Source organism: Pipistrellus kuhlii, unplaced genomic scaffold, assembly GCF_014108245.1.
Source record: "Pipistrellus kuhlii isolate mPipKuh1 unplaced genomic scaffold, mPipKuh1.p scaffold_m20_p_1, whole genome shotgun sequence".
NCBI lineage: Eukaryota > Metazoa > Chordata > Mammalia > Chiroptera > Vespertilionidae > Pipistrellus > Pipistrellus kuhlii.
In genome coordinates, this window is record NW_023425404.1 from 29,401,543 (window position 1) to 29,428,262 (window position 26,720).

Here is a 26,720-nt window from a genome sequence, read left to right on the forward strand (position 1 = left end):
CAAGTCCAAACAAAGACTACACCTGCTTCACAAATAGCCCAGGGTGTTTGGTAACTGCACATTTTTATATGGGGTCCAGTTTTTACCAAATTCTGATCCTTCACAGTGATGTTTGAGCATGCTCCATGAACTAAATGAGAGCATTCCATACCACCCAGCATCCATGCTTTGTAGCTGGCAAGTGACTGGCAGACTTTAGCTCATCCAAGCATCTCGGTACAGTTTTATACAAGAAGTACACATCACAGGTGGTGTTTGGACCAAGTCTTCAAGGGAGGTTTCTGCTGCTCTCCGACCTCACGCCCACTGCTGGCTCAGGAACTCTCTGCAGAAAAAGGACCTAGATCAGATCACATGCTTCCCCCACCTCGAGGTCCACGTAAGCCAGATCAGCCCTAATTGCCTGTAGGGGAGAAAATCACATTTAGCAAAGCTACTCTTACCTCACGGTTTTTAACAGGGTGGGGCTCCTACAAAGCAGGTTGTGTTGGAAACCAGGAGGAAAGATCACCATCTTGACCCTGTCTTTGTTCCTGTATGCATTGTGTGCAATTTCATAGAGCTGCAAGGGCACAGAAAAACAGACTTAAGGCTGACCATCAAGACTGTTGTTTATCTAGGCTGGTTTTCTTTCTTTTTTTCTTCCTTCCTTCCTTCCTTCCTTCCTTCCTCTTCCTTCCTTCCTTCCTTTCCTTTTTTTGTTGTTGTTTACTTTTTTAAATTTTTTTTTACATATGTGCCCTTATTTCCCCATTACTCCCCACCTCCCACTCATGCCCCACCCCTCTGCTGTCTGTGTCCATTGATTAGACTCATATGCATGCACACAAATCCCTTGGTTGATCTCTCCCCCTTACTCCCACTGACCCCCATCTTCCCTGAGGTTTGACGTTCTGATCGACGTTTCTCAGGATCTGTGTATGTTCTTGTTCATCAGTCTATGCCATTCATTATTTTCCACAAATGAATGAGATCATGTGATATTTATCTTTCTCTGCCTGGCTTATTTCATTTAGCTAGGCTGATTTTCTTACAGCGGTACAGAAACAGCCAGCTTGAGGAGTTAGTCCCATTAGGTCAGAGACATGAAGACTCTCCACATTCCCAACTGACTGCCTCTACAACTAAAGCACTGAAAGCTGCATGACTAGTAGAGAATGCCGATAGGACATCCTTCCACTGTCCATACCTCCCTGTAAGGAGACAAGGAATTGTAATGAATGCACTTTGGTTAAAAGGAAAGAAATTGCCTCCCCATTTTTAGAGCCACTACAGGAAAGATACATGTCCCTATAGTATCCTGGGTCCCCACAACACTTCCAGGTTCACAGACCCCAAATGAGGAGTCAAGGTCCACCACAAATGCTCCTTGGAGCGATTAGCGTGGATGCTTACTGTATACACCAGGCAGCATGGTTATTATGGGTGTAGAGAATCCCTTAGAATGTCAGAGACCCTCCTTTGGGCTCTCCTCAAAGTTGGACTAGAAGAGAAGATGGTGAAATAAGAACAATATGTCTCAGTCAGGACTCAGTTCACAGTTACCTGTTTTCCAATCTCCAAAGGCACTGTGCTGTCATCCTCGCCATGAAGGATGAGGATGGGGGAAGACAGGAATTTTACACTAGGAACAGGTAGAAGAAAAACATTCAGTTCAAGAATTACACGCTAGGACTTCTCCACCTCCTCCAAGTAAAAGCTTTACCAAAACATGAGGTTTGCCCAAATACAAGAATTCTCTTTCCTTCCCTCCCAGGCATAACAACTTCATATATAACAAACTTCACACAGTAACTTATTTTTCTTCTGGGTAATAGTCTCTTTCTCCTATGTACTCATGTAGTTTAATTAGGTATCTAATTAATTTAATCTACTTCCATGTGATTTTCTTTAAAATAATAAAGAACACTGAAGTATTGAATTTGTAGAGAAAATTAAAAGAACCTTATCTTTTTCCTTACTCCACCTAATATCATAATACTTGGAATATTATAATTAAAAGAGCCCTGCCCTAACCGGTTTGGCTCAGTGGATAGAGTGTCAGCGTGCAGATGCAAGGGTCCCAGGTTCAATTCCAGTCAAGGGCATATACCTTGGTTGCGGCGCACATCCCCAATGGGGGGTGTGCAAGAGGCAGATGATTGATGTTTCTCTCTCATAGATGTTTCTAACTTTCTATCCCTCTCCCTTCCTCCCTGTAAAAAATCAATAAAATATATTTTAAATAAATAAATAAATAAGTCCTGGCCAATATGGCTCAGTCGGTTGAGTATCATCCCATGCACCAAAAGGTCACCTGCTTGATTCCCAGTCAAGGTACATACCCACGTTGCAAGTTTGATCCCTATTCAGGGTGCATACATTGAGACGATTGATGTCTCTCTCTCTCTCTCCCTCTCTCTCTTCCTCTCTCTCTCTCTAAAAAAAAATCAATAAAAACTTTTTTTAAAAAATAAAAGACTCTAAAAGAAAACTAAAGAACCCAAAATAACAAGAACTACCACAGGACAAAATAGAAATCTTTGTGACAGTTTATTCACTTTTCCCTATAAATTGGAATGAACATCTAATTAATGGGTTTGATTAGCTTCCTGGTCAACTTCCTATTTTGGAGGAAGCCTTTCAAAAAGGCTGTGGCATGAAGAATGTTCGTTCTTGACTGCAATGACATTCTCAATACTTCCCTCCCCAACCCCATTCTGATACCCGTCCATCCATGCCAGTGAACTGCTGTTATTCCTGAGCATGTTATATCCCTCAAGTGTGTAGAAATATAAAAATATTGATAACAACTACATATTTGCAGGTGCTCAAATTCTCCAACTATGAGAGGGAAACTTGCCAAGTTCTTTTCATTGGATTTGCTGTCAGGTTACTAGGCTGAATAGTAGATAGATTTTAGTTATGTGCGGAATAAGGCCTAAAGTCAGGAATCCTTAAATCTACAGCTCCCTTTATGACTTCAGAGAAAATATTGAATCTGTAAAGTCATCAAAGAAGTCATAAGTAAAATGCCAAATACTAAAAACTTGTAGATACAGCACTCTAAATCCTATGCCCACCTGCAAATTCTCATCTAGTCTTTCAGACTTCTCATCTACCCATCCAGTAAGTCACAACCCAACCCCACCGCCAGAATCGTACACGCATAGTAATAGAACAATGGACATATTTAATCATTAGCTTACTTTTCATCATTAGGGAAGACTATTTTGTCTTTTCTCAGAGCATCCATAAGTGTTTGTAAAAATCCTGGAAGTTTCTCGTAAATCTGTTTTTTTTAAGGGAAAAAAACAATTAAAACTTTGCCTGCAGCTATATAATTTGTTGTAGTTTTCCACCATGAATGATGATACTATAGAGAGTAACTTTCTAAATATAATAAACTTTTTTTGAAGGAAAAAAAGCAAAATTTTTATAATTGTAAAAGTAATTCATATCTTTGTAGGGAATTTGGAAAATACAAAAGGAACTGAAGAAACAAATCACACATAAACCCACCATCCACAGAACCTCACTGACTGTCCTTTCTTTAAAATACAAACAGCACTATTAACTTATTTCTTCATATTCTGAAGGAAGCAGTGATATTCATAATCTAAAAATTGCTTCTACAGTGAATATATTGATAACTAACTGGTTTAGTTGGGGAACAGAATATTCCGATTAGTCAAAAAACCCTGTTGAAAGTACACAATACATATAACTAGTTTTAAAGGATCTGAGTGTTACAAACTGTTGAATTAATACTGCAGTTGTTTTAAAAGGCATGTCAGGTTTTAAAATGACCACCAACTCCAAATACAACAATTACATTCTAAACATACTGAATTTCCTTTTTTAATGGCAAATTCCAGTGACTTAAATTCTAGTTAAATCGGCTTTATCATATTTTGATGAGGTCACTAGGTAAATTATATGCCAAAAAGCATTCATTTCAACTAAAAATGAGGAAGGGACAAAACCCTTCCTCACCAACTTCAATTCTACCCTCAAACTATATCCCGAATACATTCATTTCTCTCCATTCCCTGTCACCCATCCTAACCCACCTTTCCTCTCTTGCTTGAATTACACCAACAACTGCGAGTGACCCTCTGCTTCCACCCTCTCCCCGCTATAGTCCATTTCCCACAGGGAAACCAGTGATGGCTTTAACAAGGTGCCAGTCACATCCTGTCACTCTTTTGCTTCACACCCTCCAAAGGCACTTGGAATTCACCCAGTGTCACTTCGGCCTTCGAGGCCTGCCACGATCCGGCTGCTGCCTCCATCTCCAGCCTCATCCTTCACTACGCCCTCCCTCTCTAGGTCAGGCCCAGCTGCCTTCTGTTCCTGGAACAGCCTCGATCCCACCCCAAGGCCCTTGTCCTTGCTTTTGCCTCAGTCCGAGTCCTCCACATTTCCCCGTGAAAGCTGGCTCCTTGTCTTGCAAGTCTCAGCTCAGATGATATTTTTCAGAGCAGTTTTCGCTAACAACTACGGAACCTTGACCTCCCACCACCCAGCCATTCCCTGTCACATACATTATAACTTTCACGGCACTTCTCTCTACTGAAAATCCTCGTGTTGTGGACTAGTACTAGTACTTGTCTTCTGTCTCTCAAAGTATGTAAACATCATAGGAGGATGGACCACAGCTTTCTTGTTCTCTGTGGTATCTCCAGAATCTAGAAAATGTCCTGGTACCTAATAAATATTTGCAACACATGGAATGAGTCTATTATGGTAATATTCCTGGTGTACACTTTAAGCTATCATCAGTCCTTTTCATCTTCCTGTGAGTGAGTGAATTTCACTCAGATTTTATTCCTTAGAATAGAGGGGAGTGGGAAGAAGGTTGTAATAAAATAGGATGTTGTCTAGGGAAGCAAATGGGAACAGAATTGCTAGGCTGTGGCCAGTAAATATGAACTTCAGCTTCACGATTTCAAAAAGAAAAGAATTATGTTCACCATAGAAGCCATTTTTAGATTATACATATCACTGCTCCCTTAGGAGTACAGAGAAATTAGAGTTAGCTGCTGTCGAATGTAACTTGTTGTAGTCTCCCTCAATGAGCTATAGTAACATAGAGAATAGTAACTTTCTAAATATAATAAACTTTAAAAAAAAAAACTTTTTCTGGTTTTAAAAGGTAAGTCATGCCATTGGGTAAACTGTCAGGAACTTGGGTAAATCGGGGAATTGGGTAGGAAATGGGTATAGATCTGCTGTGAAGACAGATGTCAGCGGCCGGCGTTGGCCTCAGGAACCTCCGTGGTTTGGTGGGATCTGTCTGACCGGCGTTTCTTGCCTGGTCCCAGAGCAAGTGATTTGCATTCAGGTACAGTCTGCAGATCCCAACACTGTCTCTCCTTCCCTTTCTCCCTTTGCCGGCCTTTCACCCACACTAAGGGCAAGATTTCTTATTTTGTTTACTTTTTTCTTTGTCTTCTGATTCCACTACCCCTGGAATCAGGACTCCTCTAGGAAAAGTCAATAAGAGAAGCCCTTCAGCAATTCATCTCAAATTCCAAAGGAGAGAGAAGAAAGCTGGCCTGAGCCAATAATCTGCTTTGCTATTCCTCACTCCTCCCAGCATAGGTGCCCTTTGAGACTCAGAGGTCATAGCATCCCCTCCAGCCAAGAGCACAGCCTGGGTTCCTAATTGGGTCTCCCTGCCTCCTCTCTGTTCTGGAATACACCAGATAAATATTCTTAAAATGCCAGATACATGAAAGGATAAGCTCACATAAAAGATATAAAATTACATTATTAAGTATATATTCCTAAAAATATAACCTAAAAAAAAAAAAAAACTAAAGCAAAAATTGACAGAACTAAAACAGAAATAAACAATTCCAAAATAATGGTGAGATATTTTAATATTCTTCCTTGAGCAACTGATAAAACAAATAGTCAAAAAAATCAGTAAGGATATAGAAGAAACAAATGACATGATTAACAGTCTAACTGACACATTAGAACAGCATACCCAAAATAACAGACCACATTCTTTTCAAATATATGGAACATTTACCAAAATTGACCCTTTGTTGGGACATAAAACAACTCAGAGCAGATTTCAAAAGCTAAAATCATACAGAGTATACAGGATTAGGCAAAAGTAGGTTTACCGCTGTTGGTATGGAAAAGAATACAATAATTAACTTAATTTTGAGAAAATTGATAAATATATTCCAAAATATATGTGGAAATGTAAAAGATCAAAATGGTCTTGAATAAGAACAAAGCTGAAGAAGTTCACTAGATATATCAAGACATATTATAAAGCTACAGTCATTAAGAGATGTAGTATTCATATTATCATGGACAATAGACATGGGAGAGATGTGAGACTCTCCAACAGACCTATGAATATATGTAGAGAGAGATACTGGTATATACAGACATTGGCACCGCAGTAATGGGGAAGGTCCATTTAGTGAATGGCAGTGAGCCAACTGGAAAGCTCTAAGAATTTATATATCCTACATATGCAAAAATACATACGTGGGATATGGCTCTAAATGTAAAAGGTAAAACAATTTCAAGAAGACAGCACAGAAGAGTATCTTTAAGCAGAGTTTTATTAAACAGGACTCAAAAAGTATTAACCATTAGAAAATGTTGGTAAACTGGTTCACATCAAAATATAGGAATATAGAGTAAAAAAGCAAAACAAATATTTGTTTAAAAGCAAAAAAATAGAATATATTTGAAAAACAATTTTAATGACTTACCCTATGAAGAACTTCTACAAATGAAAAGACAACTCAATTTGAAAATGAGCAAAAGACATGAACAAGTATGTCACAAGAGATGATATCTAAGTGGCTAATAAACATATGGGAAAATGCCTGGCTTCCTTAGTCATCCAATGCAAATTAAAACCACAATGAGATGGCAGTATGAGGGTAAGGATATGATGCAATTGAACTCTCTTGTACGGTAAGTGGAGAGTAAAATGGCAAAGTCACCTTGGAAAACTGCTTGGCACTCTAACTACTAAAGCTGAATTTATGCATACCTTATTATCCTGCAGTTCCACTCCCAATGTATACTCCATTGAAATATGTACACAAGTTTAGAGAATACATGTTCAAGAATACTTATAACAATGATGTTATTAATTATCCCAAATAAAAAGCAACTCAGATGTCTACAAACCATAGTTTAGATCAATAAATTGTACTATATTTATACACTTATATACTACATAACAATGAAAATGACCAAATTACAGCTATACTTCATGGATAAAATCCTACTAATATATGTTGGGTGAAAAAATAGAATACATCCTATGTAATTTTAATATGTAGAGTTTAAAAACAAACAATGCTATAATGCTTAGAGATGCACACACAGGTGGTAACACTATAAAGAAAAAAATATGTGGCTGTCACTCATAGAACTGAAAATGATGGATGTGATTACCATAAAGTTCAGGCTAAGGATTACAGCTAAAATTATTAGATTAAAAAGTGACAAACAGATGAGTCTTCTGGTGATGCTAATTTCTTGATTTGCATTTTGGTTAATTTTTTTTATTGTTATAGAGAAGAAGGGAGAGAGAAAGAGAGAGAGAAACATCAATGTGAGAGAGAAACATCAATCTGTTGCCTCCTCAATGTGCCCCCACTGGGATGGAACTGGAAACCTGGGCACATGTCCTGATGGAGAATTGATGATGCTCCAACCAACTGAGCCGCCCCAGCTAAGGCAATGTTGGTTACATTTTGACTTAGGTGTTCAGCTTATATTTGCTATATCATGTATTTTCTCTATTATGTTAACTTTCAAAATTATAAAATTTTTAAAAAGAAACAAAAGTGGAAAGACTGTACTGTATTTGAATTGCAAAATATCAAAAGTTCGTGTTCATTAGTAATTACTTGGAGTAATATACTAGATGATCAAGTAATGGTTATCTTAAAATGAATATTCAGTCATCTAGAACCAATTGAAAATGTTGTATTTATTAAATCTTAAGTTACTCAGCATTCAGTATTTTAGATTGTAGAGCAAGCATGTCCAACTCATGGCCCATATATATTTTTGCAGCCCAGCCAATACAATGATATGTAAGAAACATTGTAATAAAAAATTCTTAACTTGATTTTTACAATATCCTGTTATACATAATTATTAATAACGAACTACAATGTTCATTAATTATTTATTACTATAATCATGTTGCATTCATTTCCCTTATGCGCAGGTGCACCATTTCTCCCCACTAATACTAGCAGCGAATATTTTAACAGCTGATTGCCACATCGTTAGTCTTGGACTGACATGTTTGGTGTGTACAACAGAAAATATTTCACTTTCAGCAAACAAGAAAAATAAGTTTATTTGCATTACGCTTACTAATTTGTGCAGTTATTCAGTGTCTGATAAGTTAATGTTCAAGAAAAATATTAATTTTTATTAAAATATTCTATTAATTTATATTAAAGATTACTCATTTATTTCAGCCCTTTGTATTCAGCATGTCTCTATCTAAATAAACACCGTTTCTATGAAATTGAAACTTTTGGGGTTTTTTTTGCAGTCCCCATAAACTTAAACCTTGTTTATTTGGCTCCTGTTAGCCTTGGAGTTTGACATGCTTGTTGTAGAGGAGATTCCTGTATTGAGTTGAAGTTTAGACATTTTCAAGATTCTGTGATTCTGTGAAATAGCTGTCCCAGAAGTAATGCACTGCCTTTCTCTGAAACAGTTAAGCAAATTCCAGGATGTTGTAAGAGAGTTTATTGTACAAAAGATTCTAAAAGTAGACAGCTGGAGAAAAGTGCACCACATTGCCTTCCAACATTAGACAACAATTTAAATTGTGTGGCCATGTATTCCTTTTAAGAATCTCTTCTATTCTCTCTCTCTCTCTCTCTCTCTCTCTCTCTCTCTCTCTCTCTCTCTCTCCCCTCTCTCCCCACTTCTCTTCCTCCCTTTCACTCATTTGCTAACATTTATGTGGATGTATGACTATACGCAATTGAGCATTGGGCTTGAAATAAAATTATAAAATTTGGATAAACTTGTTGCCCAATTCCTTATATCTTACCTTCTTGGAAAGACTGTCTCCTCTACATGGGATACTGTATAAAATCATTCGGCAGCTTCCTTGGATTCTCTAGAGGCTGTCTTCTCATCAAATTATGAATAATAAATAGGTAAATAATAAATAGATAATCCTAACTTGTTTATTAAAAATTATAAAAGATAAAACTTTGGCTTTTAATAAGCTACTCAATCTATTAGAAGAAAATAAAAGGACTACCAACTCCAAAAGCCAGGATTCATGCCCTTCTTTAATTGCAACTGGCTAATAACCTATCTCAAGTTAGAGTAACTTAGAGGCATATAAAACTAATTAAGAAAAAGAATGTGGTTAAGAAACATAAATGTGTGGAAACACTTTGACATCTTGTGAAGATGAATAAGAGACTCACCTTTAACAAGGGATAATTGATACTTGCAGTCCACATGTTGGTAAATGGAGCTTCCAGAACAATAGCATCAACTGGGGATCCTTGAAAATATAAAAAAGAAATAACTCCCCTAGCATATTTAAATATCACCTTCCCTAAATAAGGGGTACTAAAGGTCTTGTACATCATTTGTGAAACTTATTAATAATGCAGATTCCTGGACCCCACTCCAGACTTACTGAATCAGAAGTCAGAATCTCAAGGGGGGGGGGGGGGGGGGGGGGTGAGAATGTGCATTTCTAACAAGCTCCCCCACCCACCAACCAAGAGATTTCCCTGCACATGGTAGTTGCAAACCAGCACCTTCCTCTAAAACAAAACCAGATCATCAAGCCTTGGGTAATTTCAGAAAGCAAAGTACTATGGGAAGGAAAACTGTTCTGCGGTTCACTGTTAAGAATGTGCCAGAGGCTGATTAGGTTGTTTTGGCCAACACTTTCCCAGAGAACAATTAGAAAATGTGTGTCAAAGGAGATGTGCATGTGTATGTGTGTGTTTGAAGGCACCTGAGGGCTGCTAAATCAGTGAGATTTTGTAAAGCCAAGACCAAAAGGAAATCTCAAGAACAGTCAGAGAAAAAAGCATTTTCTTCAAAGGAGCAACAGTAAGACTGGCAGCTGACTTCCTAATAAAACAGTGAAACCCTGAATAACGTGTTGGAATAAAATTATTACCAACCTAGAATTCTATGCCCAGTGAAAATATCCTTAAAAAATGAAGATGCAATAAAGACATCTTCAGACCAAAACTGAGAGAATTCATCACCAATAGACAGGCAGAAAAAAAATCCCAGGTAAAAACAGAAAAATGCTGAAACTAATAAAGAGCAAAGAAAAGTAAATCTAAATATTGGCTTTCATAATGTAAGAAGAATAATGTTTTATGGAGTGTGTACAGAGTAAATTAAAATACATGATAGCAAGAGTTCATAAGCTGAGGAAGTGGATGGAACCATAGTGTTCCAAGGTCACTGCATTATCTAGGAAGTGAAGTATTCATGTATGTGAGAATTTAGTTCAGATATTATAACAGAGTCAACACTGTGAAGGAAGTGACAGGGAGCTGTGAGAGCTTAGTGGAGCATTGAAATAATGCTTAGTTTATTTACATATGTAATTAAGATTGTGAATAGCAGGTGACTTGCTTTAAAATGTTTACGTAACTCCACCTGACCTCTATTGCCAAGTAAAGTTTAAGATGTGATGCAAGCGACTACAAGCTTTTAATGTTGTCAAAGTCACCTTGTCCTATTCACAGAGATTCCAGTCATGAAAATAGATCCAGGAAACCTGTGTTTAAAAAAAAAAAAAAAAAAAAAAAAAAGCATCCCCAGGAGATTCCGATACAGGCAGTTCTCAGGACACTTTTAGAAATGCTGACATAAATATTATGTAAGAAGGGCTGCAGGGAGCAAGCCCTGCCTGTTATTCCATACGCATTATTTTCCTCTCCTGTGACCCAAATGGCTCCGTAATAACAGTGATTATCACTTCACATCGAGGGCTCTTTCAAAGGTAATTTTAAGTCTCTCCTTGGTATTTATTTTTTAATTTCATCATCTTGAAAAACAACTTTTTTTTATTATTATTAAATGGAGAGAAAAATGAACGTTTGCTGCATGATCAGAAACTGCCTAAAGTTGGGGTGCTTTAGTGTCTCTGTGTTGGAAGTGTACCCAGTAGTCTCTTGACCCTTTTCAGTTCCCCATCTCCAGCCAGGAAATTATACCACGAATCATTGGATAGTACCTTTCTCTTCCAGGACTCTTGCGGCATTCGTTACAACTCTGGAAAGCAATGAAAATTAGGGCATATGTGAAGCCGTGACTTAAAGGTCAAGTAAATGATACAAAATGGGACACCCAGCCGGAGCATCTGATGGAAGCTCTAGAAGCTCCGGTTAGAAAATGCACATAGACACAACATTTTGCACAGGGTTTCCAGGGGTCCCCTGACTCTAAATTAAGTACCCTTTTCCTTAAAACTCTCAAGGAGAGCTCTGCAATGGGCTCCAGAGTCACAGGTAACTGTAGGGCTCCCGTGTTTTACGAACAGACACACAGAGGGCAAGGTTTCCAGCCACATGTGGGAAGTGAGAGAAGCCAGAGAGTCTCTGTCGCCACTGGTGGTCCGTGAGGTCCGAAAGGTTGGCGACTGCTGCCCTAGCACCATGGTTGGCAAACTGCGGCTCGCGAGCCACATGCGGCTCTTTGGCCCCTTCAATGTGGCTCTTCCACAGAATACCACTGCCTGGGCGAGTCTATTTTGAAGAAGTGGCATTAGAAGAAGTTTAAGTTTAAAAAATTTGACTCTCAAAAGAAATTTCAATCGTTGTACTGTTGATATTTGGTTCTGTTGACTAATGAGTTTGCCAACCACTGGGTTGGGCATTGCTCCTTTCAGGGCTCACTCCTGCCTGGAGCCCCAAGGACCGCACCCCATGGACCCATCGGCAGACCCCACTTACCCTGTACCCAGAGAGTGGCCCCAGAGGCACACGGGGGTGGAGCCACTTCTTGCCTTGGTCCACTTATAAACACAAATAGCGTCCGCAGTCAGTCCCTCCTCTGTGGGCTTACCCGTAGAGTCCCCGAACCCTGGCAGCAAGAAAAGGCAAACACAGTATCACCGCCTCCAAAGTGGGAATCACGGAAAGCCTCCTGCTTCTGGAAAAATCTGTGCACTGATCTTAGCACATACCTCTGTAGTCAACAGACAAGACGTGAAAGCCACCATCGCTCAGCACCTAGATGACAAAGGAGCCGTTATCTTCCATTAGAAGGCGCAGACAGAAAAGGTTTGGCATTTCCATAACCCTCGTTGTGACACTTTAATAAATAAGTAGGGAAAAGATTTATTTTTGAAATCTGGTGTTTTCCTTCAATCTTGAGATGGCCAGACTCAATGGGAAGTAAGGAGCGCAGTGTGGCAGACTGGGTCCGACAGCCTGGGTCCCAGTGTGGCTCTGCCACTTGCCAGCTCCGTGACCTTGGGCCACTTGCCAGCTCTGTGACTTTGGGCAAGCCAGTTAACATTTAAATATGCCAATGTTATTCTGAAAAGTGAAAAACAATAGTAGCTGCCTTTAGGATTGTTGGAAGATTACATGAGATGACATATTAAAATAACTTGGTACATAATAAATGTCCTTTTTAAGAATTCCCTTGAGTATAAGAACTCTATACAGAATTGTAGTAGAGGCAGTCAAATAAGAGGGAGATCATTATATTAAATACTAGAGGCCTGATGCACGAAAATTCATGCAAGAGAAGGCTTTCCTTCCCTTGGCTGCCGGCTCCAGCTTCCCTCCAACACCCAGGATCTGGGCTTCCCTCCTCCGGCCACCGGCAGGCACCTGGGACCTGGGTGGCTTCCCTCCAGCCCCCGGCTTCCTCCAGAAGGTCATCTGGTCTAATTAGCATATTACCCTTTTATTATTATAGATAAATAGATAAAGAGTTAATATTAATCAAAGATAAAGAGATCGTTGGATGATATCAAACTACTGCCAAACCCTATGTAGACAAACGAGGAAAGAATATGAAAACATAACTTTGAATTACAAAGATAGACAGAAAAAAGGACAAAGTTTACTGTACAGACACTTTTAAAACTAAATCCTCACAATAGCCCCATAAGGTCGGTATTCTCCCCATGTAACAGATACAGAAACTGAGCCGTGGGTGGAGAGTTTAGATCACATGTGTCAAACACAAGGCCCGCAGGCCAAATCCGTCCCGCCAGGCCTTGCAATGTGGCCCGCACCGCACTGTCATCACTGCACTCCGCTGCGTTTCCATCACAATGACAGTTTATGACTGTTCAGTAAACCATTCGGCCCGCGATTTAGGCTGGATTTTAGATTTTGGCCCCTTCTCTGATTGAGTTCGACACCCCTAGTTTAGATAATCTGTTCGTATTTGGTCACCCAAATGTCTAGAGGCAGAACCAAGATTCACACCTGGGCCTGCCTGTGTCCAAATACCGTGCCTCCTCTCCCGCGGCTGTGGGTGGAAGTGGGTGGCTGAAACTCATTATGAACTTTTACATACAAACAGAACTGATAGCCCTAGCTGGTTTGGCTCAGTGGACAGAGCATCGGCCTGTGAACTGAAGAGTTCCAGGTTTGATTCTGGTCAAAGGTACATGCCTGGGTTGCTGGACTAATCCCCAGTAGGGGGCATGCAGGAGGCAGCCAGTCAATAATTCTCTCTCATCACTGATGTTTCTATCTCTCTCTCTCCCTCTTCTTTCCTCTCTGAAATCAATAAAAATATATTTTTAAAAAATAGAACTGATAATGAGAAAATAAATGTAACTTTTTAATACCTATTTAAACTACATCCATTAAAAAAAAAAAGTTATCTAAGAGGCAGGACAGTTAAGCACCCAGGGAAATAGAAATATTCGTGTGTTATTTGTGACACTGTAAACTGAAGGACCATTTGACAATCCAACTCAAGAATAACAACAGCAACGGAATCTAAGAATTTATCTCTGGGGGAGGGGAGGGGGGAATCCCAAAGAAGAATAAACTTAATGCTTAAAGTTTTCTGTAGCAATTTCATTTCAAAGTCACCACCTATCCAAATAAGTAAAGGAAGAGCCCAGGAGGCGCGGTCAGGCTGGGAGATGAGGACGGTGGCTGTGGTATCCAGAATCTGCCCGGGGGAAGAAGTGCCATCATACCTTCCCACCCACCCCTGCTGCCACAGGGATGACTACACCGCCAACTCTTCCTTCTGTGCACACAAGGGACCTCCCAGCTCTGCCAAGAGTGGGAGGGACACATCAGCTTTACCACCATCCCCTGTGGGAAGTGCAAAGAGAGGGGTGCAGGGTGGAGAGCAGACCTAAACACTAATGGGCATCACCACCCCAGGCAAAACTGTATCCAGCCTTCCACTCCTCCGCCAGAGGCAGCTCTGAGAGGCAGTGGAGAGAGGAGCTTCCTGTCTGAACAGGGGAGGGAGGATGAAGAAGGGGCTGGGGATTCTGGGCCCCACTCTTACTGTTAAATCAAGAAAGAGTGGAGGTGGGAGCTGGCACATGACAGGCGAGATCATGTCTTGTGGTCAGTAATTGGACAAGCTGCCTGGTCACCTGTGGCAAAAATTACCCAACTGGCGTGTGGGAGAGGATCAACAACCTGCCTGACAGGCTCTGAGTCAGAGGCAGAGACGGTGAGTGCAAAGCCTGCCCTCTCCCTCACACCTGGAAATGCTAGGGGCTGCCCCCGAAAACCGCAGTCCTGGAGCAGGCCAGGACAGTTGAGTGTGGCCACCATCCATGCTGCTCCCTTCATGGAGCTGAAGCCAGGGTGAATGACTTAAAAACAGACACTCTATGTCTTTACCCTGTATCACAGAAACGGTTGTTTCTTGTAGGAGTGACTTTTGCACCTAGTACAGGGTGTCCCCAAAATGTATACACGCTTGGAATGATTATTAATTCCAGTGGGTTAAATCGGAAAAGAAAGAAACATCAATTGAGCTATCAGCTCTCAATCCATCCCCCAGCCTCAGAAAGGCAAACAAATATGTCATCAACTCCATCTGCTAATGAAGGCACATCTATTTTGATCCCCCATGGTCAAGGCTGGAAGGAAAGTCCACTCACTCATGGGACTTTGGGCCCCAGACACCAAATCCACTCTGGGGAGCTCTCAGTCGATAACCTTGCCGAAGCTGAGGAAGATCCATGGACCTAGCCCAGAAAAGAATACATGGAGACATGGAGACATAAATGGGTGCCTCGGGGCCCCTTCAGACATACCTTTACTAGATTAAGCCTGTGACGAGCTGCCCTGTAGAAAAGGTTAAAAAAAAAAAAAAAAAAAAAAAAAAAAAAAAAGAGAGAGAGAGAGAGAGAGAGAACAAGATTTAGAAATTGGGAAGACAAATTCAGTAAAAGTCGCGATCATGCTGCTGCCATTTGATCTCACACCTGTCTTCTTCGGGTCAGAGAAATAAATAACAAGGAGAAAGGGGAACGGATGTGTCAGGGGAATGACTGAGGGCCCCGCTGCTGCCCAGCTCCTCTGCATGAATGCTGGGTGCCAGGTCTCCACTCCTTGTCATAGCATTTGATGACTAAGCATTAAACCCATCTCCTCGCACTCCTGCACAGCAAACCTTATTTCTAATACTTTCAGAAGCTAACGGGAAGTAAGTCCCAGAAAGTGGCTTCTTAGAACAAAAGGTGATTCGCTGCTCTAAGATCTATCTGGTCCCCATCCACTCAGCCACCAAGTGTCGGATGAAGCAAAGGATACTAGCAGGTTCTCCCTCCTTCCAACTGGTGGGCAGAGTTATGACATTACTGGCATCTGTCACAAAGATATCCCCAAGACATTGAACCACCAATCAGCGCGTGCCAAAGTGTCCTGGAGCCCACCCCTTCCTGTTCTGCTCTGGGTCCAACCCTCTCCTGTTCTCCCCCCTCAAAAAGACCCCCAGACCAGCCACGTGCTGCTGATCCATGCCCAGGCGGCAGCCCGGCTAGGTCCCCTGTCCCCTCCCCACTCCTTCAATTCTGATTTCTCTACCTCCGTAATGAGTCCCACTCATTACTGGGGAATAAACTTTACTTCAAAATGTCTTGGTGGTCAGTTTCCTGCACCTCAAACCTTACAGATACTCACGTCCCTGGTACAAGAAACATTGGTTTCCAGAATAACTATATCATACGTGAATGAAACAGAAGGTAACAACTCAAAAGGCAGAGACTTTAACATTTTGTCTCAGAGCCAAGTTTTATAAACCTTTGAACATGTGGTTGAAGCTCTGGACCCATTTCCCAAAGGGTAAAAGGTATTTACTTACACTTCAAATTTTATGTACAGTTTTGGGAGGGGGTTCATGGCCCCTCTTGGGCTTTTATGGGTCCCAAGTCTAGATCCACTGTTTCCATCAAGGTCCCCCATAACCTCTGTTTGGCCCCCTTTCAGCTCAGGACTACTGATGCACGTTGAGACTTGTGGGCAGGGGCCAGGAAGAGGCTGGAGCTGACCCCTGAGCTAGTGAATCTGTGATGACTGAAGCAATAGCAGTCTCCAGCGGGGCAGACAGGAATTATGATTGGCTGGATCTGCAAGCAGGTGCATTGGAACACATGTGCAAGTCCGCACTATCAGACCTATGTCAAACCACGTTGGAAAATAGTAAATTCTCAGCCAATATCTGTAAATGTGATTCTAAAAGGGACACCTAGAGAAAGCCCTTGAACAATGGCACGTCTTGAGAAAGCCATCATCTGACGGTGACAGTGAGAAAAAGAGACCTAGGCAAGGGAGCCAAGGGACAGATGCCAGGCCTTGTCACTTAGTTTGAAGTGTCCCTCCGGAGACAGAGCCAGGTCAGTGGGTCTGCGAGGCACACTGCCCTCCCCCACGCTGAGGTGGCCCAGCACCGCTGATAAGCATCACCCACCACAATTCCAGGCCCACATCAAAGGGGGTGTGCAGGAGGCTCTGGCAGCACATAAAAGGAGAGCCAGGCTTCTGGGAGGCATCTTTGTCACAAAGCAAGGCTGGGACCACAGAGAGGAAGCTGGGGCATCAATATCCTGGGCTAGAATTCAGTACCTATGGTCAGAATTCCAGGTGATCACTGGAAGTTCATACTGTTGATTAATAGGATTTGTGCTAAATAAAAGGGTCTTTATGTATTTCTGTGAAAAGACCACTAATGTGGAAATTGCTCTTCCTACCCCCATATGTCATGCATATTCCCTTTCCAATCATCCATGGGGTCAATCCATCATTTCAGACACTCTCAGGGAATAAAGGAACCACTGCATTCCTGGAAAACTAATATCTAAACCTTATAAATTCGTATCCCTCTCAGTTAAGGATCAACATTATTCTACATATGGATTTTGTTTTTAAATAGAAGCCTACTGCTAGAACAGCATCAAATTTCATCAAAGGCCGAAACCAGTTTGGCTCAGTGGATAGAAGATCGGTTTGCAGACAGAAAAGTCCCAGGTTCGATTCTGGTCAAGGGCATGTACCTGGGTTGCGGGCACATCCCCAGTGTGGGGGGGGGGGGTGCAGGAGGCAGCTGATCCATGTTTCTCTCTCATCGATGTTTCTAGCTCTCTGTCCCTATCTCTTCCTCTCTGTAAAAAATCAATAAAATATATATTTTTAAAAATTTATCAAAGGGGAAAAAAAATACATGGAGGCATGCTTAGAGTTGAAAACTGAGCCCTGCCTTTCACTCCCTTACAGAGCTGAAATGCTCTGTCTCTCTGTCTTTAAATGAATGAGTGAATAAGTGAATGAATGAATACCCAAGCAAAGCCACTGACCTGTGTTCTGCACTGCCATGAAGATAGACAATAATTGGGTTGCCATCATGAAGGGCTGCTTCGTACCAGCAACGGTCCTTTCCTTTAGCATCTTCCCCCCGGCAGCTGGGAACTGTGTGCCTGAAGAGCAAGGAAAGTTCTCGACAAACATGGACAGAGAGAAGAGTTCCCCATCCTTGCCAAAGTCTGAAACACTCCTTATCTCAGTAAGATAGATAGATGATAGATAGATAGATAGATAGATAGATAATTTTGCATATATAGATATTTATATCAGTAGTATATGCACATGCTAGAGATTAAACTATAATACTACAAAGAATCCTATAATGAAAACCACTATTGCTCTACCCCGTCTCCCCCATGCACAGAGACAACCCCTTTTTACCATTTACTGTTTTAGTTCTTCTGACTCCCGCACCTAATAATCTTCCAACACTGCTGTTCTTGGGTTCAATCCACCAAAATGCAGTCCATTGAGTAGAAACAAGTAAAAGATAACAGATATTTGTACATACTATTGTTTTGACTGAATAGACAAGTTGGTAAGAATTTACAAGGAAATCCGTTTAGGTGAGAAAAAAAGAACTGTCACATGAAACTAAGCTATTTTACTCAATAAACCCAGTGACTTTGTGATATTTTACTAGTAAACACCTGTCTGAGCTTCACTCCCTCCACCCTGTTAAACCAATGAATAAACCCTGAAAATATAAACACTGCCACATGACATGTCATAAGGTGACTTGGAGAACTGACAAGTCCTCAGTCCTCTAAGTCTTTAGAGGCAGACAGGCTCACAGCAAATCCCAGGGCCTCTGCCCTGAGAAGACAGGTACCACTGCAGCAAGAGATGCCAACTAGACATCCACTCACCAAACCAAGGATCAATGGTGTTAGGATTAACAATAAAATGATAGCCCTAGCCAGTTGGGCTCAATGGATAGAGCGTCAGCCTGCAGACTGAAGGGTCCCAGGTTCGATTCCGGTCAAGAGCACGGACCTTGGTTGCAGGCACATCCCCAGTAGGGGGTGTGCAAGAGGCAATTGATGGATGTTTCTCTCTCATCAATGTTTCTAATTCTCTCTTTCTCTCCCTTCCTCTCTGAAAAAAAATCAAGTATATATAATTGATTTTTTAAATATATATATATATTTAAAAAGAATAAAAAGATTGTCATACTCCAATATTCTTAACTGAACTGTCCCTGCAGTTTAGGAAAAAGTTATGTGAATATATTGGTTCCTAAACATTCCATGATCACATGATTAAATTTGGGGAGATGAAATATAAATCAGCACTGGAAAATTGGCAGCCAAGAACAGTAGTAGAACCAAACAAAAGAAGATATTGAGATTAGTGTATTTAAAAGGAAATAGAATGCCCATGACTCTGTTTGACAAACATTTGTTGAGTTCCTTCTCTGTGCCAGGCACTGTTCTAAGCAATGAACACCCACCAACAGAGTCACCTATGAAAGATATAGTCTTGGTCCTGGCCAGGTGGCTCAGTCGGTTGGAGCCTCATCACATACATCAAAAGGTTGCTGGTTTGATCCCCAGTCGGGGTGCATATGAGAGGCAACCAATAAATGTTTCTCTCATGCATCAATGTTTCTCTCTGTCTCAAAATCAATAAAAAAAAATATATACTCAGGTGAGGATTAAAAAAAAAAAAAGACATAGTCTTATAAGGGAAGACAAACACAAGTAATCACACAAACATTCCTTAAATTACAGTGGGAATCAATGCCATAAAGGACAAATACAGGCTGCCAGTAACATATGCCTAGAATGGAGATGAGGAAAAGCTTCCCTGAAAATCACCTAAGACCCAGAGGGTGAGTAGGCAGTTAGTTAGGAAGAAGGCAGGACAGAAGGAGCAGGGAAATAGCATTGTTGCAGACACAGAGTGTGGCTTGGTATGCAAGGAGGCCGGTGGATCTACAGCACAATGGGAAGAGTGGTTGGTGTAGAACACGTCAGGAGGAGGGGCCAGGGCCAGGTCCTCCAAGCCTGGAGAAGGACCCAAAGCAGCACAACACCTAAAAATTGTCACACTCCAAAGTAACGTTCCTGGAAGGCTCCCTGAAGCAGGTCAAGTATCAGTACAAAGGGAAGGCGCATGGAGCAGCTCCAGGGTGCCTCCAAGGACACCAACCTCTCCCCTGAAGTAGCCCAGCACTGCTCACCCCTGCCCTTGTAACACAAACACCAAGTCCATACGCAGCCCAGTGTCCAGGCGGTCACTCACCAGATTCCCAGAATCACCCCAGGCTCAACCTTGATATAGAAATTCACTGTGTGAGGCATCTTTAACTCCGGCTTCTTTAAGTCCACAAGAAACGGTGCTTTGACTGGAAGGCAGAAATCATTATCATCTCCAGAATCAAATCCCAGGTGTATTTGTTTGTTTTTTTATCACAATCAAAAAAAGTAATTAGTTTTGTAGCTAACATGTTTCTCAGTTGCAAGCTACTACGCTAAATTCTTAGCAACATATTTTACCTCTTTTTTGTTAAATGACATGGTATTTTGTACACATGTGTTATGATAGTTATGTTTTCTTGCTCTAATTTCCCTTATACAATATTTTGCTACCATAAATTCTATTTTGTCAGTTACTAAGCTACTTACCCCAGCTTTATTCTGACCTATGGTTAGTTGGTCTATCTTTTTTCACAATTCTCTTTCTGTGTCATTTTTTTTTCTTTTTCTTTTTTATTAGTGTGTCTGATGAAGATTATTTATCCTTGGAACTTGTTTTTTTTTTGTTTTGTTTTGTTTTTAATCCAATCTGAGATTCTAGGTTTTCCATTGATGAGCTTGAAATATTTGCAATTATTTTATATTTAATATATTTCAACCACCCTACTTCATATTTTCCATTTATTGGTGTATGTTTTTCTTTTCTTTTTTCTCTTTCATGATTTCCATTTGGACAAAACTACTTTTCTTCTTTTGGTTTAAAAGGAAAACATGCTAGTTTTGTTCCTATGGTAGTTACTCTTAATTAAGCAAAGTGTTTTATTTTATAAACTAGGACTAGCTTATAGAAGAATTGGCCAAAAAAAATTCTTTAAAGCTAGATTTTTAAAATAGCACTGGTGAGTGGTAGCTCATAGCAGGGAATTTATTCAATCCTTATCCTTATCTGGAGCTAAAAGCAAAGGAGACCATTTCTCTAAAAAGATAAGAGGACCTAGAACAGGTAATGAGTGTTCTGCTACTGTCAAGTGTTACTTTTTAAAGAGAAATGTCCAGAATAAGCATACAACACCTAGGGACCTGTAGGTGAGAATATTACCCATGGACTAGAAGGATTTTGTAGTGCATTGATTAACATAGCACTCAGTGGAAAAGACATGGGAAAATAGAATCCCACCATCAGCACTTCTCTCTCTCTCTCTCTCTCTCTCTCTCTCTCTCTCTCTCTCTCTCTCTCTCTCGACAAGAATAGGAAGTGAAAATATAGACAAGAAGAGGAAGTGAAAAAGAGAATACAGTAGGCAGTAAAACATTTGCAGTAATAGTTGATTTAAAGTCAGAGCTCCTGCCGGGACCGGTTTGGCTCAATGGATAGAGCGTCGGCTTGGGGACTGAAGGGACCTGGGTTCGATTCCGGTCAAGGGCATGTACCTTGGTTGCAGGCATATCCCCAGTAGGGGGTGTGCAAGAGGCAGCTGATCGATGACTCTCTCTCATCGATGTTTCTAACTCTCTATCTCCCTCCCTTCCTCTCTGTATAAAATCAATAAAAAATATATTAAAAAAATAAAATAAAATAAAGTCAGAGCTCCTTAATTGGAAAACTACCTACAAAGCCATGGTTTTCTATCTCCAACAGATTGCAAGGGCCTATGCTAAACTCCAAAGCCATTATTAGTAAATTGATTTCAGACCATTTAACTTGAATCACAACTTTATAACTGCCGTGTTTTCTCATTGTGCCACAACTTTAGGGGCAGTGAGTTCCTTATTTGGGAAAAATATATAGGCAAATACATGAAGGGTACATACTTACAAAAATTAAAATAAATTAGCATGTTCATCAGAGGAGGGAAAATGTGCTCTTTTAATGGTTTACTGGTAAAGCTGTTGTACTGAGTGGCAATTTTTCTTCCGAGAGTTTCACAGCGTTGTGGAATAGATCTGCAAGACATCGTGAAACAAACAGGGTATTCAAAAATCAGTCCAGGTTTTGTTTTTTCTCTTAAGGTCCAAATCAAATTTCAGAGACCAACACAAGAAATTACAGATAACTTGACATTTACTAGTAAGTATTCACAGAACAATATGTAATTAGGGCAGATCAAGACTGGGCAGGCACTAAGGAGAAGCGGGTGAGGAAAGCGATAGGGCAGGGCCCCAACCAGCTGTGGGAAAGCCCAAGCATGACAGGACAGGAGAGGAGGGGACACCAGGCTTATGCCCTCACTGCAGTCCCATAGAAGGACCCTAAAGCCATCAGGAACCAGAATTCAATTTAACCGTTGCCCCAGTTTTTAATTATATCGTAATTCAGTGCTGTATGTGTTAGTTATTATTCTTAGGCTAAAGCAGTACGAAAATAATCATCAGATCATCACTCTTCTGACTGGGTCTCAGGAAGAAATGAGCCGATAAGAGAAAAACCCTACTTCTGATGTGTCATCCCTGCTGAAAGGGACCACGAGGAGCAGAGTGGGGAGAGGGGAGGACCTGGAGGTTGGCTACAACAGGGCTGGGGCCTGCTCAGGGGAGCACACAGTGGGGTCATGCATATTGTTTATCCTACTGTTCCCTGTGTCACAAGCCACCTAAACTGGGAGCCATCAGCAGACAAACTATGATTTGTCCATGACTAATGTCGGTCTCTAGCCACATCTCTCAAGAGGGATGCTTGTCTTTGACCTTTGAGAAACAAGATCAGTGTCAATACCTCCTGTTTCCAGTTTTTGTCCACATCTCTTTCCCTACTGTGAGCAGTCAATGTAAAGACTGCTCCGTGTGAGCAAACCGTGCGGTCAGGGATGCGGAAAAGCACTTTTGATGAATTGTTTCCCCTAGACCAGAGGCAGAGAGAAGATAACTATCGTTACCTGTACTTCCTTCAAATGAGAAGACTGACAAGTTAAGTGACCTGCCCAAGGTTACACAACCGGTGAGTGGCACAGCCATCTGACCAGGTCTTTCTGACCCCAGAGTTCCGTGATGACCTCCCGTGAGCTGTCACACTCCTGGGAATTCATCTGGCCACTCATGCAAGCAAAAATGAGCCCCAGGGGAGAGGCTGGTCTCCGGCAAAACTCAGTTCTTGGAGAAGGCTGATTCAGGACCCTCTTCTCGCATTCTGCATGTTCGCCCCCTCTTAGGGTCCCTTCCTGCTCCCACTTACTCCCCACTTCCTGCACCTGTATTCTCGGGAGTCTTCTGATACCAAAGTAACAAAGAATGACCTCTAAAAAAGAAAACGTCCCTCCAGTGTTAATAACTTAAAAGCCAGAGCGCTTAGAACGTTTGGGAGAGGCCTGGAGGAAGGAGATAATGATTTTCCGATGGATTTCCAACAACTCTGCAGGGAGTGGAAAAGATAGGTGGGCTAAGGGCAATGAACAGCTCTTCATATACGTCAGACAGAGGCATGAACTGCCTACTCATGAACCCAGCAAGAAAGAAATGAAAATGATGGTTGCATAATATTTTAAAATAGCCTTCACGAAGGTGGTAGAAAGGAGAGGACATTATTGTTCTGAGTTTAAAGATAAGACATCAAAACCTAGAGAAGTCGCTTTGAGCCACAGATCAAGCCAAACCAGGCAGAACTGAACACAATCGGAATTCTGATGCTTCCTCCCAGTCGGCCAGCCCCAGCTTTCATTCTTCTGCCTCTCTGAACTCTGGCTACCCCTCCTGTTAGGCTCCTGCCAAGTTATCTTTTGAAATTAGTGGGGTGCTTGGGAGGCCGAGGCAGGAGAGGGAAACTTGTTCCTGTTTTTGAAGAATAATTCATACAGGACCCTTCTCTCCGATAGCTGAAGGCACTTCTGTGAGAAAGAACACAGTGGCCGAACCCCTTGGCATAGGGACAGCGCTGCTTTTAACGAGGGGATTGTCAGTTTGATGTCCCCCAGATCGGTGGGGATCAAAAGTCACCGGTGGCTGAGAGATCTTATTTGAGCGGAGGATGCAGCGTCAGCCCACTCCCCGCTAACGGGCAGCCACATCAAACAGCCACCTGGATACTTGTGCTCCTTCGCCTGCCCTTTGATCAGCAGCAGCTGCACCTGCACAGCCTCCTGCAGGAGCCACAGGAACTAACGGGATGCATCTTCCTGGAGAAACCTGGTGGGGCCTGAGCTGCTACAGGGCAAACCATTCATGCTTCGTGCTCAGAGGTGTCTACAAACCAGCTTGGGGATGCCCAAACCTAATTACATTTGGCAAGACAGCTATTCCAAATACTAAGGCATGCTGCATAGCCACCACCATTGGCGCCCATTCATTCAGCCAACACGCACTGATCACCAAGCAGCAAGGTACATCTGCGTCCTCCCCTCTTCTTTCCTCCCTACCAGACCGTCCCCTCCCTTCCCATGCACTCAGCTGTCCCTTCTCTGTCAAAGCCTCTCTAAACTAAGGTGACCAGACATCCCACTTTTGGTGGGACAGTCCTGATTTTTAACAATTTGTCCCGCGTCCCACGGCGTTTTAGAAATCTTTCCAAAAATCGGGACTTTTTTTAAAACGCTGAGGGGCTCGGGACAAATTGTTAAAAATCAGGACTGTCCTGGCCACCTTACTCTAAACAGATCTTCCTATGGGGACCTTTCTTCTCTTTTCACCCCTCCCACCAATTATAATTGGAGCCTTCATTGTTGCCTGATTGTTTTCTCTTCATTAGCCCTGATCTCCCAACTCAAGGCCAGGCTCCGGACAGCAAGAACCACGCCGCTTGCAATGATCTTCTTACATTCCTCTCTGCCCGGCTCAGGGCTGAGCTCGTAAAGATTTGTGGAACAACAGGTAGAAACTGAAAGAAAAGGCGCCCAGCGAGCCCTCATGACGTGAGCTGACCTCAGGTGACCGGCTCCGAGAAACGAAAGCGGCCCGGCATTCTGGATATTGGCCTGGGCCTCAGCCTCAGCCCATGTCAAGTTAGACCAGTAATTTTCAGCTCAGACAAAGAATGCGCTGCTGGCACTTTATTCCTTCACGAAGCATCTCTTGAGACTTATTTTTTTAGTAATTAGTAAGGCACGTCGTAGAGGGTCCCCAATTCTCCATCTCCATTCCAGTCTCAAAAAAAAAGCGACTTGGTCTCTAAAAGCATGACCTGCGGCTCTGATTCTCTGCCAAATAAATGTTAACCCGTCAGCCATCAGCGCTACAGAAAGCTCTAAGGAGAAAGTCAGTAAATGCCAGTTTTCCCAGAACAACGGGCCCTATAGGGAGAGAAGGCCCGCGGATAGGAAGTTTGAAGAGTGCCGTCAGCTGGAATATTCTGACTGGTGTTCAGACCCCACACAAAGGGCGGGGCCTGCACTGCTGGGCCCGGGAGCGCTGCTCTCTGCTTCCTGCCCGGAGCCACGGAAGGAAGAGAAGACAAGATCCATGTTTGTCTTCACCACTTGGATGTCCCAAAGTGAAGTCTCCTTCGTCGATGCGAGTCTTGTGTATTTCATAATGAACAAAATTAAACAAAAACAAAAGTAAACAGCCTGGCCAGCATGGCTCAGTGGCTGAGTGTCCACCTTTGAACCAGAAGGTCATGGTTTGATTCTGGGTCAGGGCCACATGCCCGGGTTGCTGGCTTGATCCCCATTATAGGGTGTGCAGGAGGCAGCCAACCAATGATTCTCTCTCATCTTTGATGTTTCTATCTCTCTCTCCCTCTCCCTTCCTCTTTGAAATCAATAACAATAACAATATATATATATATTAAGTAAACAAAAATGCCAATAACTTCCCACACCAACAAAACAAGATATCCTAGTTCCTGGGTCCTGGGTCTCCAAGCAATACCTGGCTGCAATGCCAACAAGGTGGTAATAGATTGCTGGAGGGTTCAGATGGTTTAAGGCGACTGTTTGAGCCAAGGGTTCCTGGAAGGAGGAAAACAAAAACGCATCCACATAGACAGTTCAGATTTAAAGGATGCAAGAACGTGGCCCAGGTGACGCCAGGTGATGGTTTCACTGTCCTGCTCATCTCCAGCATCGTGGAGGGATGTTTGCTCTTTAAATATAGGCCAGATAGTCCACAGCCAGAGAGCCAGCAGCCCTGCCCCACAGCTTCCACCAGACACACACACACACACACACACACACACACACACGACCTAAAGCGCTGCCACCCAAGCATACCACATGGATTATAATGGTCCAGGCAGATAAGAGAGGGGAAGCTGAGCCATCTTTCTGGTATCTCTATTTCAGAAGCCCAGACGGATAGTTTTTTAAAAATCAAACCCAGAGTCTCGGCCAGGGTAGGGGCTGAGGTTGAGGATAAGAGTCATCCCAAGGGCCCCGATCACAGGGCTCTGGGCCTCTGAAGCGCCCCAAGGAGGGCCTTGCGCTCCCCGCGCCCTCCCTGGCCCTCCCTGGCCCTCCCCTCCCCTCCATGAGCGGCCGGGCCGCACTGCGTTCCTCCGGGAGGACAGGTGGCGGCGGCACTCACCGCACGTTCCTCCCGACCATGTCACACCAGGCGGCCACCGCGTCCCCGCAGTCCTCCTGGTCCCCGCAGTCTTCCCCGTCCCCGCGCTCCTCCTCGGCCCCGCGCTCCTCCTGGTCCCCGCGCTCCTCCTGGTCCCCGCGCTCCTCCTGGTCCCCGTGGTACTCCTCGCGCGGCTCCATTGCGCACGGCCGCCGCGGGAGCTGCTGCGGGGCGCAGGGCTCCATCGCGCGCCTCGCGTGAACCGCCGCCGCGGGAGCTGCTGCCGCCGGAC

At 42.6% G+C, this 26,720-nt stretch overlaps 1 protein-coding gene across 1 annotated transcript; it reads right to left on the bottom strand.

Annotated features, from left to right (window-relative positions):
* Window positions 1-70: 70 nt before the first annotated feature.
* ABHD12B (abhydrolase domain containing 12B) lies at window positions 71-26,720 on the bottom strand. Its single transcript, XM_045580885.1, has 13 exons — window positions 26,450-26,720; window positions 21,816-21,943; window positions 20,046-20,148; window positions 17,792-17,911; window positions 15,254-15,284; window positions 12,179-12,224; window positions 11,946-12,075; window positions 11,228-11,265; window positions 9,441-9,520; window positions 3,189-3,271; window positions 1,546-1,624; window positions 444-562; window positions 71-325 (listed from the first exon to the last, which is right to left on the bottom strand). The coding sequence occupies exons 1-13, from the start codon at window positions 26,671-26,673 to the stop codon at window positions 298-300; spliced, it is 1,209 nt and encodes a 402-aa protein (XP_045436841.1). The 5' UTR covers window positions 26,674-26,720; the 3' UTR covers window positions 71-297.

Excerpts from the sequence above, each read along its gene's own strand:
- ABHD12B (XM_045580885.1), bottom strand. The coding sequence starts at position 26,673 with ATGGAGCCCTGCGCCCCGCAGCAGCTCCCGCGGCGGCCGTGCGCAATG. Across the intron at positions 9,521-11,227 it reads AAGAGTCCTGGAAGAGAAAG|GATCCCCAGTTGATGCTATT; the intron begins GTACTATCCAAT and ends TATATTTTCAAG. Across the intron at positions 3,272-9,440 it reads TCAATTATCCCTTGTTAAAG|ATTTACGAGAAACTTCCAGG; the intron begins GTGAGTCTCTTA and ends TAAAAAAAACAG.